Source organism: Trachurus japonicus, chromosome 15 (genome assembly GCF_045865225.1).
Source record: "Trachurus japonicus isolate A0001 chromosome 15, Traja_1.0".
In the NCBI taxonomy this organism is placed as follows: Eukaryota; Metazoa; Chordata; class Actinopteri; order Carangiformes; family Carangidae; genus Trachurus; species Trachurus japonicus.
The window spans coordinates 19,949,552-19,968,437 of record NC_140921.1 but is presented as its reverse complement, the minus strand read 5'-3'; the positions used below and the strand labels follow the sequence as shown (position 1 = coordinate 19,968,437).

The 18,886-nt window shown below is 42.5% G+C and overlaps 1 protein-coding gene across 1 annotated transcript; it reads left to right on the top strand.

Moving 5' to 3' along the window:
• The first annotated feature begins 281 nt into the window (after positions 1 to 281).
• Positions 282 to 18,838, top strand: col9a1b (collagen, type IX, alpha 1b). Its single transcript, XM_085800313.1, has 38 exons — positions 282 to 976; positions 1,096 to 1,169; positions 2,054 to 2,140; positions 2,489 to 2,621; positions 2,950 to 3,346; positions 4,387 to 4,470; positions 5,138 to 5,158; positions 5,563 to 5,625; positions 5,730 to 5,765; positions 5,869 to 5,931; positions 6,963 to 7,016; positions 7,387 to 7,422; positions 7,528 to 7,551; positions 7,665 to 7,718; positions 8,789 to 8,842; positions 9,064 to 9,096; positions 9,186 to 9,242; positions 9,353 to 9,406; positions 10,908 to 10,961; positions 11,081 to 11,134; positions 11,270 to 11,323; positions 11,415 to 11,468; positions 11,591 to 11,644; positions 11,735 to 11,788; positions 11,937 to 11,990; positions 12,631 to 12,675; positions 12,796 to 12,849; positions 12,935 to 12,988; positions 13,094 to 13,147; positions 13,732 to 13,803; positions 13,986 to 14,021; positions 14,124 to 14,168; positions 14,277 to 14,309; positions 14,415 to 14,561; positions 15,826 to 15,880; positions 16,774 to 16,962; positions 17,058 to 17,135; positions 17,817 to 18,838. Exons 1-38 carry the CDS (start codon positions 804 to 806, stop codon positions 18,011 to 18,013), a joined length of 2,934 nt encoding a protein of 977 aa, XP_085656439.1. The 5' UTR covers positions 282 to 803; the 3' UTR covers positions 18,014 to 18,838.
• Positions 18,839 to 18,886: the final 48 nt, after the last annotated feature.

Below are 18,886 nucleotides of genomic sequence, written 5' to 3'. Positions count from 1 at the left end.
GTGTACCTCTGAGTTTGCAGACCCAGGCCTATAGCTTCTGTTAATAGGTTTCAATTTGACATTACATAATGCATTGGTTCTGTTATCTGCAGTTAGTTGTGGATGTAATAAGTCCAGTTTAGCTTACTGATCCTAGAGACCAATCAATGTATTGCTTGAAACAAGTGATAAATAGCAGGAGAAAATGTGGTTGGTTCACACATTCATCCTATTCAGTAATCCGTCCTACGATCCTTTATAGTTGTCAAATCAGTTTCATATACTAACAAGCTCTTCCTCAGGTCCCTGTGCAACCAAATTTCCGGTGAGGACAAAATGAAAGCTGCATGGCTTTCTCAGGAATCAATGCATTTCTGTGGATTCTGGAAGTTATCACTACGATGGAAAATAGGCTACATGCAAAAAAAAGGATGAATTTGCCTTCTGCTTCTTGGCTTGTGCGAGCAAACACAGCCTGAATTGCACCTTAGTCAGCGTCTCTTGATTTTCCAGACTGCACTGGAAGGAAACAATACTGTCCAAATACCATGCAACCATAGAGATCACAGAAAATGTAGAGCCCAATAGTGCTAGGCAAATAAAGCCACCACAGGGTACGATTAATGTTTTCAAATCTAATGTAACCTACTTGTTATCATCACTTCACTATCACTGAACAATCGTGAAAATAGACACACAAGTTGGATAAAGCATTGACTGCATGCTTGAGGAAAGATTAACATTAAATCCAAGGTGGGTGCAGGAGAACTCAGAGGAATGCAGAGTTGACACTGTGGGGGCTGTTGACTCACTCCCCCAAATAAATGTCAAGCAACAGTCAAGCCTATAAGAGACCCCTCACTGTGATCTGGGCTTTTTCCATTCCTGCTGAGGGGGCAGATATACAGGTCTCTCCTGGCAGCCAGTCTGGAGAAACATCCAGCAGCAGGTGGCCTTTCATATCCAGATCAAGCAATGAAATGGGTGGAGTCAAAAGGTAAATATCTGACTTAATATTGACTGCATAATAGGCTACAATTTCATTTGTCATTTTTACCAGTATCATGCAAAATGATTGGTGCTTATTACGATGTGAAATTTCTGATTGCATTCCAGGAACATCCTCCTGTACTCATTGTGCTGCTGCTACGTGATCCCAGAATATCTTTGCACTGGGATTCATTCTCAGAGTAAGTAGCCTCCTGCAGCCAGATAACAATTACAAAAACATATACAGCAGTGCTGCTAGGGTGAGGAATTGCACGACACTAGTTATCAGAAAGTGTTAACCTTGAACAAGTTATAGCCTATATAATATACTGTAATATATGTATATGTTCATCACTGTGGTTAATTTGTATTTGTACCTGCTGTTCATCTTTGTTCAAGCAGTTTTTCAGAGTTTGGCATGTCTTCTTCCTGATGTACTGAATGACTGTGCAGTTTTTCTTTACATACTGTATATATTGACTATTGAGTGCTATGGAGCTTTAATAGCGAGATCTCTTTTGTGGCTGACAAAATCTGCTAATTGACATTCACCAGTGTCAGTATATATCATCTGACCACAGTGCTTCAGCTTCAGTGTCTTCCGCCTGTACACACTACTGCCCTTATCTATATTTTATGACACGTTTCCTGTAGTGTGTGTACAGTCACTTACATTGCCAAGTTAGGGTGTGCAGCTGTGTGCCAGTATAGAAATGTGCACTCAGTGGTAATGCTGCAGCATAATGCCTTGACAAATACAGTTAACATTAACAGTGTTAGATGTTTAATGTAACGCTGATCCGCAGCATGACAAATGGAGACATTAAGAGTCTGTTATGTGTGAACCATTTATACAAACTTGATAAAGGCCTTTAACTTCCTGTCCAGATGTGCACGGACAGGCAAATCTAGAGCTTAAGTGTTAAAGAGGAAACCACAAACAGTGAGAGACAGTCTAATATTTATTCAAGGAAGTGGTGCAGCTTTCCAAACACTGAGCTTTTATTCACTTGTAACACACACACACATGCACACACTATATAACTACTAACTGGGCTTTTTTCTCTCTCTTTCCATGTTGCAGCTGTGCAATTTTCACCTCAAGTTAGTATTCATCTGGAGCAGCAGTCCATGTGCCCTCAGATAAGTGTTGGGGAGGATCGCTTCCCAGGTGGATGCACAAAAAATGAGCATACTGTAGTTTGTCTTTTTTACTTTTTTCTTTTTTTTTATTGGGCATATAATGCTAGTCTAATCTAGTCTAAAATACTGAATATAATTCTCCATTTAATGTTGAATTATATATTTTTTTAAATCTATTATTGCAAGGAATCTGTACTATATAGTGTAGGGGGTGGGCACTTTCCCTCTATAGAGATGTTTTAGGAATGATTAAGATTAAAAGATGAAGTAGAGGTCCTTCACCATGGAAAATTATCAACTCAATATCCTGAGGGACTATTACCAGACCTCTGAGATGATTCTATATATAACCACTCTTCTGTCCCTGTGCCCTCAGGATTTTACATTATGTCCCAGTTCCACATTGCTGAGCTGGCAAGAAGGGGCACTGTGAAAAGGGTTGTTGGATCATCTCCTCAGCATGTTGCTTATCAAATAGGCCCAGCATTCAACTTCAGAATCAACACAAGGTAAGCTGCGTGGTTCTGTGAGTGCAGACTGACACCTAGTGGTTGAGCTGGTATAACCTCATTTACCCTGTCCATGGTCCTGAATGTCAAACACTGGTCATGTGTAACTTCACATTCCTTATGTACTGATAGTTTAAATGATACTGCATGAATATAAGATGTTATATGAGTAAATGCAGGGTTAGAGTAAGAATAGAATAAGTATTAATTCTGACAAAAGCTGATGAAAGAGTAGTATTGCACACAGCATAAATCCTTATTGGAATACAGATATTTAATAGGAAATGTAAGTTGGGGTTTTCACAATAGTCCCTCTTCTGTGTTTCAGATCAGCTTATCCCCTCGGGCTCCCAGAGGACTTCGTATTTGTTGCTGTGTTGCGCATGAGCGCCAGCACCATCAATAAAAACTGGAATATCTGGCAAATGCAGGATATGAATGGCAACGAGCAGCTGGCTGTCAGACTCAACGGGGAGTCGAAGTCTCTGGAGTTTACCTTCACTGCACTGGGCAGTGGGAGGCAGACTGTTGTTTTCAGCCCTCAGGCTTCTCTTTTCAATGATCAGTGGCACAGAGTCCTGCTGGATGTCCGCAGGCACTCTGTCACCCTTCTGGTCGACTGTGTCATAGTTGGGTCTCAGAGCATACCGCCACGGCAAAGAGTCAGTCTGGATGGGTTCACGTTGATAGGAAAACTCAAGGACAACCCAGTGATGGCGATCCCGGTAGGCCTAAACGCCTGTTACCTCCCTGTGCTTTTGTTGCTTTTTGCAACTAAAGCTGCTTTAAAGACCTGCAAAGGTTCCACACAAGTACTAAAGTTCACCCAAGCATCAAAGCAGGAGCACTTGTATCATTATTTGACTTTGTGCCTTTTCATATTTTAGAGCCTATTTCATTACATTTCCAGTGGAAATATTCAGGCTTAACTGAATTTAAATGATGCATGTACATTCAGTTAATTTACGGTACAGGCTGCATGCAAAATATTAAAGGAGCTCTTAAAATGATGAATTGTTAGAGTTTTCACCATTGTGGCGTTTTTCCGGTCCACATATAATAGGTTTATGATAGATTATCATTTTAAAAAATCATATTTACCTCTTTTGCATGAAAACAAACCTCCTCATTTAGTATTTTGAGGTGAAATCTACAGCCCTTTGCATTAAAGCAACCTTTACACCCCTAATATACCCGTTTAAAAGGTAATTTTTGATCAGATGCATGGGCTTTAACTCTACAGCCTCTTCTGATTGTTCCTCTGCAGACGTGCAAAATCCCTGGAATCCCTGCAGTGTTTTCTCACTAACCTGTTTGAATGCTCTCTGGCAATGTCCACCACTGCTTCTACTACAGTACAAGTCAGCTGTCTGCCCCATTCTGTGCTTTGCCGACAAATATGTGGAATTTGTGGCAGTTCGTGGTGAAAAATAAACCTATGAGCCGTGCACAGGCTAAAGCATCCTGCAGAGGGCTGCCACGCCATGCAGCTCAGGTGTACGGTTTCCAAAGACTCTGCATTGTGCGCCACTCAGATCCCGCGATAATAGATATAACCCCCTATGCCCCATAGTCATGTCAAAATATGTCCCACACTGTTTCTAACTTGTTTTGCTTCACTTATTTTTCTTGCATGCTGCAAAATGGCGCAGTCGGTACATGGCTGTTGAACTGTAACATTGGTTAGGACGAGTAGCTACACTGTGTTTGGTTATCCGTAGTGATATTAAACTGAAGTCTTCTTTCCCCTTGTTTGTGTATAAAGTTTGAACTGGAGTCGATGCTGATTCACTGCGATGTGACGCGCGCCAGGACTGAAGCTTGTTATGACCTCCCGGCCAAGACATCGGTAAGAATGAAAGCTGTGAATGAACTATAACCTCCTGAGAGTGCAGTTGGAGGTTTTTGAGGGCATGAATGAATGAGATTCAGAGGAGCCAAAGGTGCCTTCACTGGAGAGAAATAAGATCACGCAGCGTCCATGTGCCGTGCGTAAAAATCTGATCTTTGGGTCTTTGGCTCCACTTTTTTTCCCTCATGTTGTCTTTTCAGTAGAGAGCAAACTTCAATTTGTCACAGCAGAAAATATATGTTAATAAAAACACTGGGTCGTGTCAGAAGTTAAATGACCCGCTGATCCTGCCCATTGGTGGCGTCCGAGGTGTGGCCCCTCCCCGCGTTGTCCCCTCCGCCAACCCTCCAATCGCTTCCTGTAACAGGGCATTGTATGAATAAACATGAGCCCCTGATGGCGGTGGGACCTCGGACGGTCTAGATAGCCGGAGGGGATTTAGTTGGGTTGTTTTGTCGGGGGCTCCCTCAGCCCAACAATTCCCAGAGAAAGGACTTACAACTTTTACCTTTCCTGCTGCCCACGGGGAGATCATGGCTCGGGCCCCCAGCGTTAGAGGGCCACTTCTGGTGCTGCTCCTGCAGTTTGTCCTTATTTGCTCCGCTCAAGTAAGACTTATGTTTCCCACTATCTCTGTTTGTGCTCTCTCTATTTGTCTCCATAGACTGCTGTGACAGAGGTGCAGGTGAGTGTTCTCCTGAGTAACACGATCCATTTATAGCTGTGGTAAGATGTTGGAGTTGTTTTATTTAGTACATTTATTGGACCGTCTGGGGGGGGGGAAAGTAAGATGCACCACTTTTTGTCTGGAGTTTGCCTTTGAAAGCTAAACCTTTACAAAACACCATCTATTGCTGACTTATTTCAGCAAGCAGAAATCATCTCTACAGGCTGTATACTATTTCAGTGTATGAGATGGGTTGTCTTCTGGCACCATACAATAAGGTGGTGCACCTGCTGTGTTTTTTCTTCTTCTTCATATTGTCTGTGTAGCAGTATGTCAGTGTAAGAAATAACAAAAACTGGAAGGATAGTCTTCACAAATTTAAGCTGCTGTTTTATTATTGTATGATAATTCTTTTTACTCAGAGGAGTGACGCACCTTCTGGCCCTCCTGGACCTGCAGGTGTCCCAGGAATTGATGGCATTGCTGTAAGTGCTGTTAGCTCTCTAACACGGTCTATATATTGTGGCAGATGCTTTGCCAGTGGTTCACTATCTCCTATCCTGAAAGCCTCCGATCTCTTCTGTTGCAGGGGGAGAGGGGAGCAGATGGCGAGGATGGTCCTCCTGTAATTATAACATTTTTAATACAAAATTCAAATGATGTATCGCATTGCTTTGCATTTGTGTTGAATTTGTGTGCGGTGTGCATGTGGGACCCTTTCTTTGTAGGGGCCTGATGGAGATGCAGGCAAACCTGGCTCTTCAGGGTTACCTGGAATTCCTGGAAACGATGTGAGTCCTCTACGTTAGATAGATGTTTTATGTATTTAGTATCTGGAGCGTCATTTCTGACCACAGTGAAACTTCACCTCAGCCGAGGGGTGGAACTACAAAGAGTGATCCTCCCACCTCATAAGTTATGTTCACACTTATTAGTTTCCAGTGACCAATGATGTTTCAGATGTAGAAGGGAATGTGAGGAATTTATTAAACAGGATGAGCAAATCCAAATTTCCTTTGTAGCTGAGTGTAATTAACTTTGGCTCCTTTCAGGGTTTAAAGGAAGGTTATGAAAACATCCTAACATACCACTGGTGCTGATGATAACCTGGCAGAGAGGGGCTGTAGATTAATTTAGTCCACCTTAAATGTTTAAATGGATACTGTATCAATTTATTACAAAACCCCCTCATAATATGTTGTTATAAACTGTTATAAAATATATTTGTGTAGTCACAGTGTATTATAATTGAGTGTTGTGCCCTGCTACATCTACCAGGAGTCCTGAAACAATAGCAGCTTTGTTAGCCGGCCGCTGTTGGTGTCTCCTGTTGAGAATCCTCAAAACAGTGTGGAATGATTTCTTTCAATGGGCTTGTTTGAAATGAGCCAGAGGAATGCTGCTCTCTGCTTGGTTTGCACTCTGGGAGCTCTGCCCTCTGCCCTGCTGCTGACTTTTTCTGCATGTCTGTTAAATTGAACACACTCTTGAGGACTCTTTAATTCCAATGTGACTGACAAACATGAAGCAGCAGTGCAGTGCAGTGCAGTGCTGCAGCACTTGTAGAGTAGGTGGTTAATAGTCAAGTTAATCCCATTTATAGATACATAGAACTCCTCCCACTGGAGTATGATTGTGTTATGATGTAATATCATAGAGATGTGAAATATTGACAGGTGGGGGAAAGTGATAGCTGCTGAGGGATTAGGTACTTTTTACTTTGTAATGTTTTTAAAAAAATATAAGGTGATAAAAATAGACATTAAAGTGCTGTAAGCTTTGTTTTGATGCATTAGTTAAGCCTGATATCTCCTCTCTGCAGGGTTTGACTGGCCCTATTGGAGATCCTGGGCCTGACGGTCCACCCGGACAGAAAGTGAGTGACTAATGAGCCTTTTCTTTCCTGCTTTAGAGACTGTCAGTGAAATGGTGCCAAGCTGCTGTCCAGTCTTTTGGCATGGCAGCGAGAGCCGCAGTGCATAAACCAATTCCTCATGACAAATGAGACTTAATCCTGCAAGTCTTCTGTGTAATCTCCGTGGGGAATGAAGCCCCAACATTGGTCCTCATTAGGCTAAACATTGCTGGGTCAAATGGGCCCAGCTCAGTCATGTGATGAGCTGGAGGAATGTTAACTTGGACCGTCTGCGGGGCTAACACCACTCAATTTCACCTGAACACAGTATTTCAGTGTTTGTCTGTCAAAGTCTGTCTGTGTATCTCATGTATTTCTCATCATCCTATAGGGTGAACCTGGAAAACCTGGACCTCGTGGGGTAGCTGTGAGTAGCATTTCCCAGTAAAGCTGTCAGTACATCAAACACTGATATGGAAAATCCTTATATATATTTCATACTGAGTTGTACTGTGTGTGTGTCTCTCTTTAGGGTGTTGGGCCAGATGGATCCACTGTAAGTCAATTGTTGATACTCACATCCACACAAGCAATCCCAGACCTTACATTAAATGTAGTTTTTATCAGAGTTGTGTTAGTATTGAATACATGAAATGTGTCTTTGTACAGGGACCACTCGGGCCTGGAGGGCTTCCAGGTGAAGTGGGGAAAGGTGGACCACCTGTGAGTAGAGATAATAATAAATTGTTACCTTTTTTAAAGTAGAATTTCATATTATAAAACACATGTCAACACAGAACACTGTCCTCATGAGCACTCAGGTCGTGGTGCAATATGATGCCACTGGCCAGTGATAGAACAGATGTGTTTATCTTCAGTCCAGGGTTGAAGTTAAAATGACTTCATGTAGGCGAGGCCACATTCACCGCAACTTGGCTGCAGATGATTTAGAGCACACTCCATCTTTACGATGTCATCATTTGATTTGTGAAAACACAACATATCTGTGTCAGTGGGTTGAAAGTGAGACCCTGAGCCGTTACAAATCTATTCCAACACATGTGTATACGTAATACATATACAACAACAAACATATGCACCATATACTGATTATGTAAACAGTCTGTAAAGTTCTATACCTCACCAGCCTTACAGTAAAACACCTTCTTGCCAGACTGAACATGTAGAGCCAGTATTTTTAGCCCTCCTCACATATTCTAAGATAACTTAAAATTTGATTTAAGGTGAAAAAAATCAACACCTCATATAAAATATTCAGAACTTCATCTGACTGTATCGCCTCAGAAGTCATTTTTATAGGTATATTTCATTTCCCAGACTTGATCTCTACTTTCTAGTTAAGATTCATATTTGACTTATTTTCATTATAATTTTGCCCTTTGGCCATAGTTGCCTGTATCTGCCACCAGACATTGGATTTCCCACCAGTTATTATGAATATACAAATATAGTTACTGCACACTTCACCATGCGTGCTGATGAATGTCAGATAAATGTCATAAATAATTATCATCACCTGTAACTGGAAAGTAAAGATTGTCCATTTACAAGATTTTTCTTTTTCTTTTTCTTTAATTTTCTTTTCTTTTCTTTTTTTTTTCTACTAATTAAACATTACAATTGTAATGGTGTAGAAAAACTACTTAACAATTGTAGGCTGGTAGTATTGTAATTGAATGGTTCCATGAATGCTTTGATGCAAATCTGTATTTTATTTTTCTGTAGCAAGATGAGTTTTTCTTTTTTTACACATTTTATGTCTCTTCCCACAGGGGGCCATGGGTGTGAGAGGACCACAGGGACCTCGTGGACCAACAGGAGCCAGAGTAAGTGACATCTCACAAGATTGGCCAATGAATCCATTTGACTTTTATATTTTACAAGGGGAGGATCATGATAGGAGCATGAAATTAATTTGGCCTTGCTGGTGATGCCACTTGTGCACGCTGCCGTCCTTCCTCCAGTGATTTACAAGCTCCTTGGAGCCTTCATGGTGTCCATAGCTCACAATAGGAACGTGCTAACTTGTTTTCCCTCTCAATTTCAGGGTGCAGCAGGAATGCTTGGCAGCACCGACCTGGTAAGACTTTGGTTTTGAGGGGGTTTTTTCTCACAAAAAATATCCTGCAGTGTATTTTCCAAATTGTTTTTTTTTTTGCTGTTGTTTAGTGTCCAAATGCTTGTCCACCTGGGACCTCTGGACATCCTGGCCTCCCTGGCATGAAGGTAAGTAACACAGTTGAGGGGTTTTGTGTTGCTCTTAAATCACTTTAGTGTCTCCAAACATACAGCTGTGTGTTTTACTGCTGCTTCTTTTATTCTCTGTCCGTTTCCAGGGCCACAAAGGTGTGAAAGGTGAAGCAGGAGAACCTGGGAAACAAGGACACAAGGTAAAATACGCTCCAGCCAGAGCAAAATATGTCAACCATATCTAGTCTGATATGAAATGTTACGTTCTCTAGATCAACGCAGTGATTTATACTGACATACAGCTGCACAAATAGTTACTTAAAAACACCACAACTGTCACACACGCCACGCCAACGCACCACATTAGATAGGAATTATCCCCGACATAAATGTAAAGAAGTGATTCCCAACACCTTTGAGACAAGTATTATTTGTGCTGCTCTATTTCAAGAGGGAGTGATACATGCCTGTGTGTAATGCCTCTGACTCCTTGTAATGCACGGAGGATGATTTATTTGAAATGATGTTCAAGCACAACTACCCTCTCCCCGTAATGTGTCCATGCACTATATAAATGGAAATGAGTCTGGGCCTATCTCCCTTTATCACCCCCCGTGCCAGGATATGATTTACTGTCAGTCTGCGCTCCGTCCCAGAGAATGATTTTCTCCTTCGCTGAAAGTTTCATTTGAGCTTCTTTTTGTCTCTTTTCCATTCACAAAATTCACACGCATAAAGATGTTTATTGTTAACAATGGTAAAACAAAAACACCAGATGTTATGCTGGGGTTGAGAGTCTGTTATTTTATCATATTGAGAAAGAAGACGAATTGAAATATAAAATAAGTATGTATTTGGATGACTGAACTCTGGCACATGGTTGTAGGCCTATATGGCGCGGCTCACGCAGTACCTCACTTCATATTACTGTACTACATATTACATAAAACAATATTGCCGCAGCCAAATGAATAAATGAACACAACTTTTTATTTATTTATTTACTTTTTCATAAAACCACCAGACATTGAGGATATTTCTTTGAATCATTCAAGAGTCTGGATTGCTCTGAGAGACTCAAAACGCTGCCTCCATTACAACAAGGTGCATCTTATGAGCATCAGATAATCAGATTCAACAAAATAATTTCTTAATTTTCTCATCTCTCTGTTGCTCTGTGATGTAAACAAACGCCAACCTGCGTGACCTGTGTGCTTGCCTTCCACTCCATGATCAGCTATCTATTGTTTACACGTCTTAATAGCCAGTTCCCGTACACATAATTAAATGGAGAAGTTGCCTTTTTAACAACGGAAAATGTGCACAGCCTCAGACCCAGACTGTGATTTATCTTAATGGATGTGCCTCCTCAGGTCTACCACAGAGTCAGCATATAAATTATTTGTAATTTGCAAAGCAGGGGAACGGTAATTTGGAGTTAAATTGTCTGCTTTTGCCCCCCCACCCTCCTTCCTGCAATCCATTAAGAAGTGGGTATTAAACACATCTCAGACTGGCTGCCTCATTCTCTATTCAACACACAGTGGATTGGAGCAGCCTGCCAGTTAGTTTTTGGGAAAGAGAAGGAAATAGATGCACTGATGCGTCATGTGTGCGGATTTAGTTTCACTCTTATAATGTATTTAAATACGCTGTGCAGTGTTTGATCCCATTGACCTCCGTTGTTTTTTCTTCTGTCAGGGTGAGGAGGGAGACCAGGGAAGTCCAGGAGAGGTCGGATCCCAAGGACCAACGGTAAGTTAGCTGTATTTATTAGACGATCGTTTAGTCTTTTTCGTGTTACAGTTTGTTCTTGCTCTTTGGTCTCTTTTCCCTACTCACTGAGACACCTGCTGGATCTGTTGTTACTTCAGGGCCCTCAGGGAATTCGTGGAGCCATGGGAATGATGGGCACCAAAGGAGAGATGGTAAGTCTGTTTATGATTCTTAATCCCTCGGTGCCCCTTATATACTTTAGATTCTTCCTGAATTACAACCAAGAATTGTTGTCTAAATCGTTTTTAAAAAATCATTAACTTAACACTAACATTATTCTCTGGCAGGGAGCTCGAGGTCTTGATGGAGAGCCTGGTCCCCAGGGTGTTGCAGGAGCGACTGTAAGTTTGTGCCACAATATAAATGCTTTTGTTTTTAAAGCAAAAAATAATGGTCTCTATGAGTCATATACCATTCACTGCACCATTTCAGGGGGATCTAGGCCAGAGAGGTGTGATGGGCGAGCCAGGGCCTAAAGGTGAAACGGTTAGTGGACACACATCCTCATCATGGACATGAACATTTTTTCAAAGGTCAAAAATAAATGTTTTCTGCAGCTGTTATAGATGGACATACCATACTAACTGTAATGTCGCTGTGTTGTTCAGGGTGCTCTAGGAGCAAGAGGAATCACAGGCCTGCCAGGTCCCAAGGGAGAAGCTGTGAGTGTCTCATCATGGACTTCAAATGAAAATGTTTTTCAGATAGATTTTGTGCAAATAACTTTTTTTTATTCTCCTTTTCATCACCAGGGCTTACCGGGCGTGGATGGTCGCGAAGGTATTCCTGGGATGCCCGGAGCAAAGGTAGAGCATCAGTTGTACCGATTCATTTGTTATTTTTATGTCTTATTTTTATTACAAATTGTTTTACTTCTATTGAAAAGAAAACGTGGCTTGGTTATTCTGCTGTTAGGAGCAATATCAGATGAAGTTTCTCACTGTCTCCCTGCAGGGAAGCATTGGGAAGTCAGGTGTTCCTGGAGAGGTTGGACTTCAGGGGCTTCCTGTGAGTATGACCTTTAACCCAAACTGTCAAGACCGACTCCGATTTGATGCACCTGAGTAAACCCCCCCCAGGAGTCATTTAAAGCAACACAGCCTCTGCATGCAGCATCACAATACCTTCTGTAGTGCACAGTCCTGCAGCAAATAGCAGCAGTCAAAGCAATGATTAACTTGTACACTTATGATATGTAAGCAAACCTGTTTTTTTTGCACAGACACTATTTGAATCCCACACTGCTGCGATGTTAAACACAACACATGCAGCAGGCTGTACTGTGAGCCACTGTTTACCGTCCTACCTCGGGCATAAAGCTTTCCCAGCCCTCTGATCTGTGATTAGTCTAATGAAAGGTACTAATGAGAATCAATTGGCAAACATGGACACTCTGATGGTGGCAGCAGTTAGATTTAATCAATAGGTTTTGTCTGGGTTAAAGTCATCACCTAATTTAAATACCAAGATCACCCTTTTCACCTTAATCTTATTTAGGTTTAAAGGTTATATATATTTATTTTCCACCGGGCTGACCTTCTTCTAACTGGGAGGTGAATTCCCTCACAAGAATAACATTTGCTGGGTTGCTGGTGGAAATATTTCTCCTTCTTGTTGTATCTCTTCAAGATCTGTTCTGTTTTTTCAGGGTCTGCCTGGTGCACCTGGACAAAAAGGCCTGAGTGGCCCTAAGGTTGTTTGTTTGTTCATTTATTAAATATTAAATGTTGTTTCTTGAATTCGGTATTATTATTATTATTATTATTTTGCTCTTACATTGTCAGACTCTGACCTATTGGCTGTGTCTGTGCAGGGCGATTCTGGTCAGCCAGGCCTTCCTGGAACAATGGGGCCAGCGGGTAAAACAGTAAGTACGAGCAGCAGACAGGTTGTTGAGACGCTGCCCTGATCTTTGTCACCACTGTCGTGCTTATGTGTTATCTCACTGACAGGGTGAGCGCGGAGAGCAGGGAGAGTTGGGACCTGTCGGACCCATCGGTGAACCTGTAAGTATTATGTTTCAGCTGAATCTCCACCGTCTTTAACTCCCTTATTTTATTTGAAATTTAAATTAAATCCCTTTCTTTGTCATCATTTTCTCTTCTCTACAGGGAAGTATAGGAGAGCTAGGTCCTACAGGTTCAGCTGGCAAGCCAGGTGCCAGAGTAAGTTGTAAACACACGCACGCAAACTAATTAAATTTACATTTTAAGTAATTAATTTCTACTCTACAAATGTAGCTTGTTTTTCATGCAGATGAGCTCAATATTTCATCCTTGTATTACTAACACTTTGAATATGAGAAGCTGAGAGAGGCTGCAGACTCAGAGTGTGCAGTCTTGGCTGTTGTTTCACTGGAATGTCTCAGAGAATAGACCGAGCCGGGTTCTCACATGGGGTCTATTTTCACAGTAAGGGGAGACTAGAAAGCAGCAGACTGAATGAGCCCTCTGTTCTCCTGGCATTCCTGAGACAGTCGGCCAGTGATCAAAGAGGGGAATGGCACACACAAACATAGCAATGCTAAGCTTCCAGGAGCTCAGTGTGTGGATGGACCCCACTGCACAATGCATCTTCACTTTTATTCTGAAGATATTCATTATAACTGATGTCTATGCACTTTCAGAGATGCTAACAGGTGTCATACTTTATGACAGACAGAGCTGAGGTGCATCCTTTTGTCTTTTTAAAGCCTCCAAATCTATGTAACCTTTCTTGGATGATTGTACTCACTAATTCCTTGTTACAGGGACCCAAAGGTGACCCTGGACTTCCTGGTCTCCCTGGTCCTCATGGCCTTCCTGGGGTGAAAGGAGAGCGGGTAAGAAACCACCACAGACACTCAGACACCTTTTCTTTTCTTTTTTTTCCCGAGTCCAAGGCTGTTGTCTTGAACAGTAGGAGAAGATTAATGATCAACAACAAATAGATGATTATCTCTCTGTAGTGTGGACAAATCGTTAAGCTAATGAACACGTTTTCCTTCGTTTTTTTTTATTACAGGGAGATCGTGGAGAACCAGGACCCAAAGGAGAGCAGGTATGGAATCCAGATACTAAGTAAATCTTCCTTAATGGTCATAGTGCTGCGTTGAAATAAGAGGCATGTTGCTTTTGTAAAATCATCACTGTGTTTTCACAGGGAGAGCAAGGTGATGAGGGAAACCCCGGCGACAAAGGGGAACTTGTAAGTTGTTAAATCAATGTTGCTCATTTAACATATTGTAACGACTCAACAATCCGATTCAGGACAGAATCTCACCACAACACAAATGTGTCTGTTTCATTGTCATAGGGTGAAGCAGGCGATGCTGGAGCTAAAGGAGATGTGAGTTTAAACAGATTATTCTAACATGGTACCCCTGTTGTTGTTGTTTCTTGTTGAATTGTATTGTAATGTTCTCTCTGCTCTGGTGTCCTATTTTCTATTTAGCTTGGTAACCCTGGCGATCCTGGCAAAAGAGGTCCTGAAGGAAGTCGAGGCCAGCCCGGCGTGGAGGGGCCGCCTGGCTCACCTGGACCCCGGGGCATGCAGGGAAACAGAGGCCCACCTGGAGTCAGGGGGACCCAGGGACCTGCGGTAGGTCACCTCAAGACAGAGTATATAGAAAGAGCGGGCTCTAGTTTCGTAGACCAGGCGCAGTCTAGGCGCAGCGCATCAGATGTGACGGGACAATCGATATAGATATGAATTCATTAGTTGCATTAAATAGTAGTTGTTGTGATTATTTATTGCATTTAAATGCCTGAAACTGTGGAAGCCTGCCTGTGGGGTTTTGGTGACATGTGCGCACTGTGCACCGGTGAGCCAAACCACCACTGCACCGGCTGCGCTTCGCCTTGCGCCGAGAGTAGTCCAGGTTGGAGCTGGCGGGCTTTCAGAGCACCTTCTGCGCAGCTTTTTGGCACGAAACTTTCACTGCGCCAAACTGAATCTGTGACACCTCCCCCTGCTGCGCCACCACACCCATCTCGGCGCACCTCGGTCCACCAAACTGCCAAACTGACTGTGCGCCATGTTGCACTGCACTAAACTGGCACTGCGCCACCTTGCGCAGCGCCACGAAACTAGAGCCCAGAGTGTCAAGAAAAGACGTGTGCAGGGAAACAAGCCAAACAACCAAGAGTTGCTAAACAAACTCTCAGGCCTTAACATTGTGACTGAGTACAAAGATTTGGAAATGAACTTTAGCAGTTGCAATTTGTCTTTTTAAGGTCAATAAAGGCAGTAGGTCATCATGTAGTCAGTTTCTGTATCACTAGATCCATCTAATACTTATTCCTTATCTAAAATTTATAATGGATTCTGGTCAAGTGGATATGGGGGGGTGGTGGGGGCGACTCATTTTTGGATGTCTACAGAACATACAGAGAGAACGTACTGTAGGTAGAGGCCATTATGAAGTCCCTCTGGGCTGGACGCTTCTCCCTGCACACTTTTATCTTTGTCCTTCTTATTTTTTTTTTTACTTTTGCAAATAAACTCCAAAACTCTAAACCCCTATTTTTTTTTCTTTCAGCAGCAGGGAATTAATCAAAACACAGGAGCAAGATGCCCTAAAAATGTTGTCTTGTTTGGGAATTCAAAATGTTTGCACCCATGCTGAAACCCACTGTAGTAAATGGACACGGTCCTCGAGGATGATCTGTAAAATCCCAGCTCGGTTGTAACACCTGTGTTGTACAAAATGCAGCAGATGTTGTAGTTTTTAAGTCGTAGTCCTCCACCTAAGTGAAAGTACATCATCGGCGTCATCTTCACTGGATAACAGGTGCTGCGGAGCTTTGACGTAAATGTTTCGGACGCTGTAATGAAATCTATTAAGTCATCTTTTTCTTTCCAGGGTAAAGAGCCAAGTGATCAGCACATCAAACAAGTTTGCATGCGAGTCATGCAAGGTAAGAAATATAGGCCTTTGACCCCATTTATCATCCCTTTGGGCCTCATTTCTCAACTTCAATCTGTCCCAGAATGTCTCATTACACCACACGTAGATCCGCCCCTCTGCTGTTTCATTGATCTGGCCGGTTGCCGAATACTCTGAAGTTCAAAAAGGGAAAGTCTCATAACCAAAACATGAAATAAGCTTCAGCCTTTGTTTATTTGATGGATGAAAAAATCCCTTCCCCCAAGCTGTAGAAATGTTTCACTGAAGTCACGACCTCTGTTCTCTTCATTCTTCTGCTCCTACGTCTTCACAACTCATCTCCTACACTCATGCCTTTTTTATACCCCCATGTGCTAAAAAATTAATTTCACCTCCAGCAGACCTGCACTCCCCTGCTCCAAGCAAAGAGTCTGCCTGGAAAGGAAATCTTGAAAAAAAAAGAGAGAGCTGCATGAATTTTCATCAGCAAGCCAGGAAACTGGAATCCAAAGTGCAAAGTACCATGCAGCAAAGAGCCACGGGAGATTAATATTAGATCCTTTGCACCATGAACATACATTTTCTGTCGCTGATTGTTTGAAATAAAGAGTATTATCTTATTTTCTGCTCAATTTACTGGGGATCTATGGAAAAAGGTTGGAAAACAGGCGAAGCTCGAGGGATATCGTGACCACGGTTTCACCTCGCTCTGCTTCACTCTTCAACTCATGTACAAAAGCTGCTGGACCATCTCCTCCATGAGGTTGCTTCTGGCTTTTAGAAATGAGCTTTCATATGCCATGGCGAGATTTATTACAAAGTGTTATGTTTAAAAAATCCCTTTATAACACTAAGGCTACAGCTGCTAAGTAACATTTGATGTGTTTCATCATGTGTTTTTTTTCTTCTGCTGTGCTCCAACAGAACAGCTGGCCCAGTTAGCAGCTAGTTTAAGGCGGCCAGAGTCTGGCGTGGCTGGTTTACCTGGAAAACCTGGACCTCCGGGGTCTCCCGGGGCTCCAGGAGACAATGGCTTCCCTGGACAGTCTGGAGCAAGAGGACTACCAGGACTCAAAGGGCCACCAGGGCTTTTAGGAGTGAAAGGACCTAAAGGTAATACAGCTGCTTACGCTGGTGGAAAAAATGCCACATTGTCAGTGTGTGATGTTTGTTCACTAATATATTTGTTACATAATAACCTGTTACAGGTGAGATGGGAGACAGAGGCTCCAGGGGGCCCACTGCACGAGGACCTAAAGGTCAGCCAGGACCTCCCGGACTTCCTGGTGAGTAAATGAGTAAATCTAAACAATACAGATGTTCCTGTATGTACAATGAAAGTGTTTTTGTTGCTTTAAGACAGTGGTACTTGGACCCCTAGTGGTACTTTGTGTAATTGCAAGGGGTACTTTAAAGTTTAAACCATTAACTATCATTTGATTGAGTGAACCTTACAGACATTTATAATTTTACTAAAATGGTGAGCCAACAAGCCGAGCTAAGCTAAGGCTTTTTCCCCAATCCCATATGTTTTAATGGGAAATTGCTCATATTTTAATAAGAAGCCACATTTTGATGGTTTTGATTCACTCTCATTTGTCTTTTTAAAGACAGACTCCAGACAGTCTCCATTAATTTCTTATTCGGTCTTTTGGGCAAAAAAATATGCAGGGGGTCCAGTGTCCTGTAAAGGTTGAGAATCACTGCTTAAGACATAGGGGGTAAAAATCCACACACCCTCCTTGATTGTTGAATCCAGGCTCTGGCTCCTTCAAATTGACACTGATACTGAGTTAGCAGAGAATCTCTTGAAGACCAGTATGAACAGGAAGAATGATCGCAGCAACCACAACCTCACTCACTGCATAAAAGAGTGTGCAACTGTTGTGTTAAGACAGACTTGGAAAAACATGAACCCATCCATAATCCAGCGAGTGGCATCATCAAAATGCATTTTGTGATCACAGGTGAGCCGGGCAAACCTGGCTACGGTCGGGACGGTCGAGACGGGCAGAGGGGACCCCCGGGTGTTCATGGACAGGCCGGTGTGCCGGGGCCCCCCGGTGCGGCCGGTCCTAATGGTTACTGCGACCCATCATCCTGCAACCTCCAGGCGGGGGCCGCCCACCAGTCTCTGGATGTGAAGGGACCCGCAGGGAACTAAGAGCCACTCTGGCAGAGACAGAAAGACTGGTGGATTATCTCCCCGGAGCACACAACATTTTTCACACCTTCCTCCCCTGGTTGGTGCGGTGCCTTCCATCCATTAACCTCTAGTCTTGTGTGCATCTTTTGTGCCAGCTACATCTTCAAGCAGAGGGAGCCAACAGTAAAAAAAAACAAAAAAAAAATCACACACTCACACAAAACAGTGTTTTTTATGTGCTGTAAAAATCTAGCTCCTTCTGGTGTGTTTTTCTACCCAAGAGATGTTTTGATATATTGAGGACAGTGTGATCGCATTTCTGAGACGAGATGAAATGACCATAAATGTTTGTTTATCCCACTCTCCTTGTACCTCTGTCTGCTTTTTCTTCTCCTGTTCTCCACTCACACTGTTTTCTCACATAAAAGCTCCTCATATTTCTCACAGAGCATTTCAGACAATCATCCGAAGCAGATCAGGATCAGGATCTTGTTTGGTTTAAGGGCCTTTTTCTTTCAGGTATTTTGCTCTGTATGTGCATATGTATCAGCGATCCAGCTGCTGAGAGCCTGCGTGTCTGACTGTCCTCTCAGCCCAGCAGTTTAAAATAAAAAGGAGAGAGGATGAAGATGTCATCAAGTCACACTGACTTCAGTTTATGTTGTAAATCTGTAAAAAAAAAAATGTTTGACTTGTGGTTAATTATATTTCCTACAAAACAACCTGATGTGAGATTTTTGTCTCATTGTACAGAATGACAACAGAGTGCAGCTGTGCTTACATGGACATATATTCTGGGAATGAGGGAAACCCTCAGTCATGGAAGAAATAAAGAAAACAACACATGCAGTGTTTAATTTATTCTCTATGCCGGTATCAGTCTGTGATGGT

Excerpts from the sequence above, each read along its gene's own strand:
- col9a1b (XM_085800313.1), top strand. The coding sequence starts at position 804 with ATGTCAAGCAACAGTCAAGCCTATAAGAGACCCCTCACTGTGATCTGG. Across the intron at positions 8,843-9,063 it reads GTGGACCAACAGGAGCCAGA|GGTGCAGCAGGAATGCTTGG; the intron begins GTAAGTGACATC and ends TCTCAATTTCAG. Across the intron at positions 12,989-13,093 it reads TCGGACCCATCGGTGAACCT|GGAAGTATAGGAGAGCTAGG; the intron begins GTAAGTATTATG and ends TCTTCTCTACAG.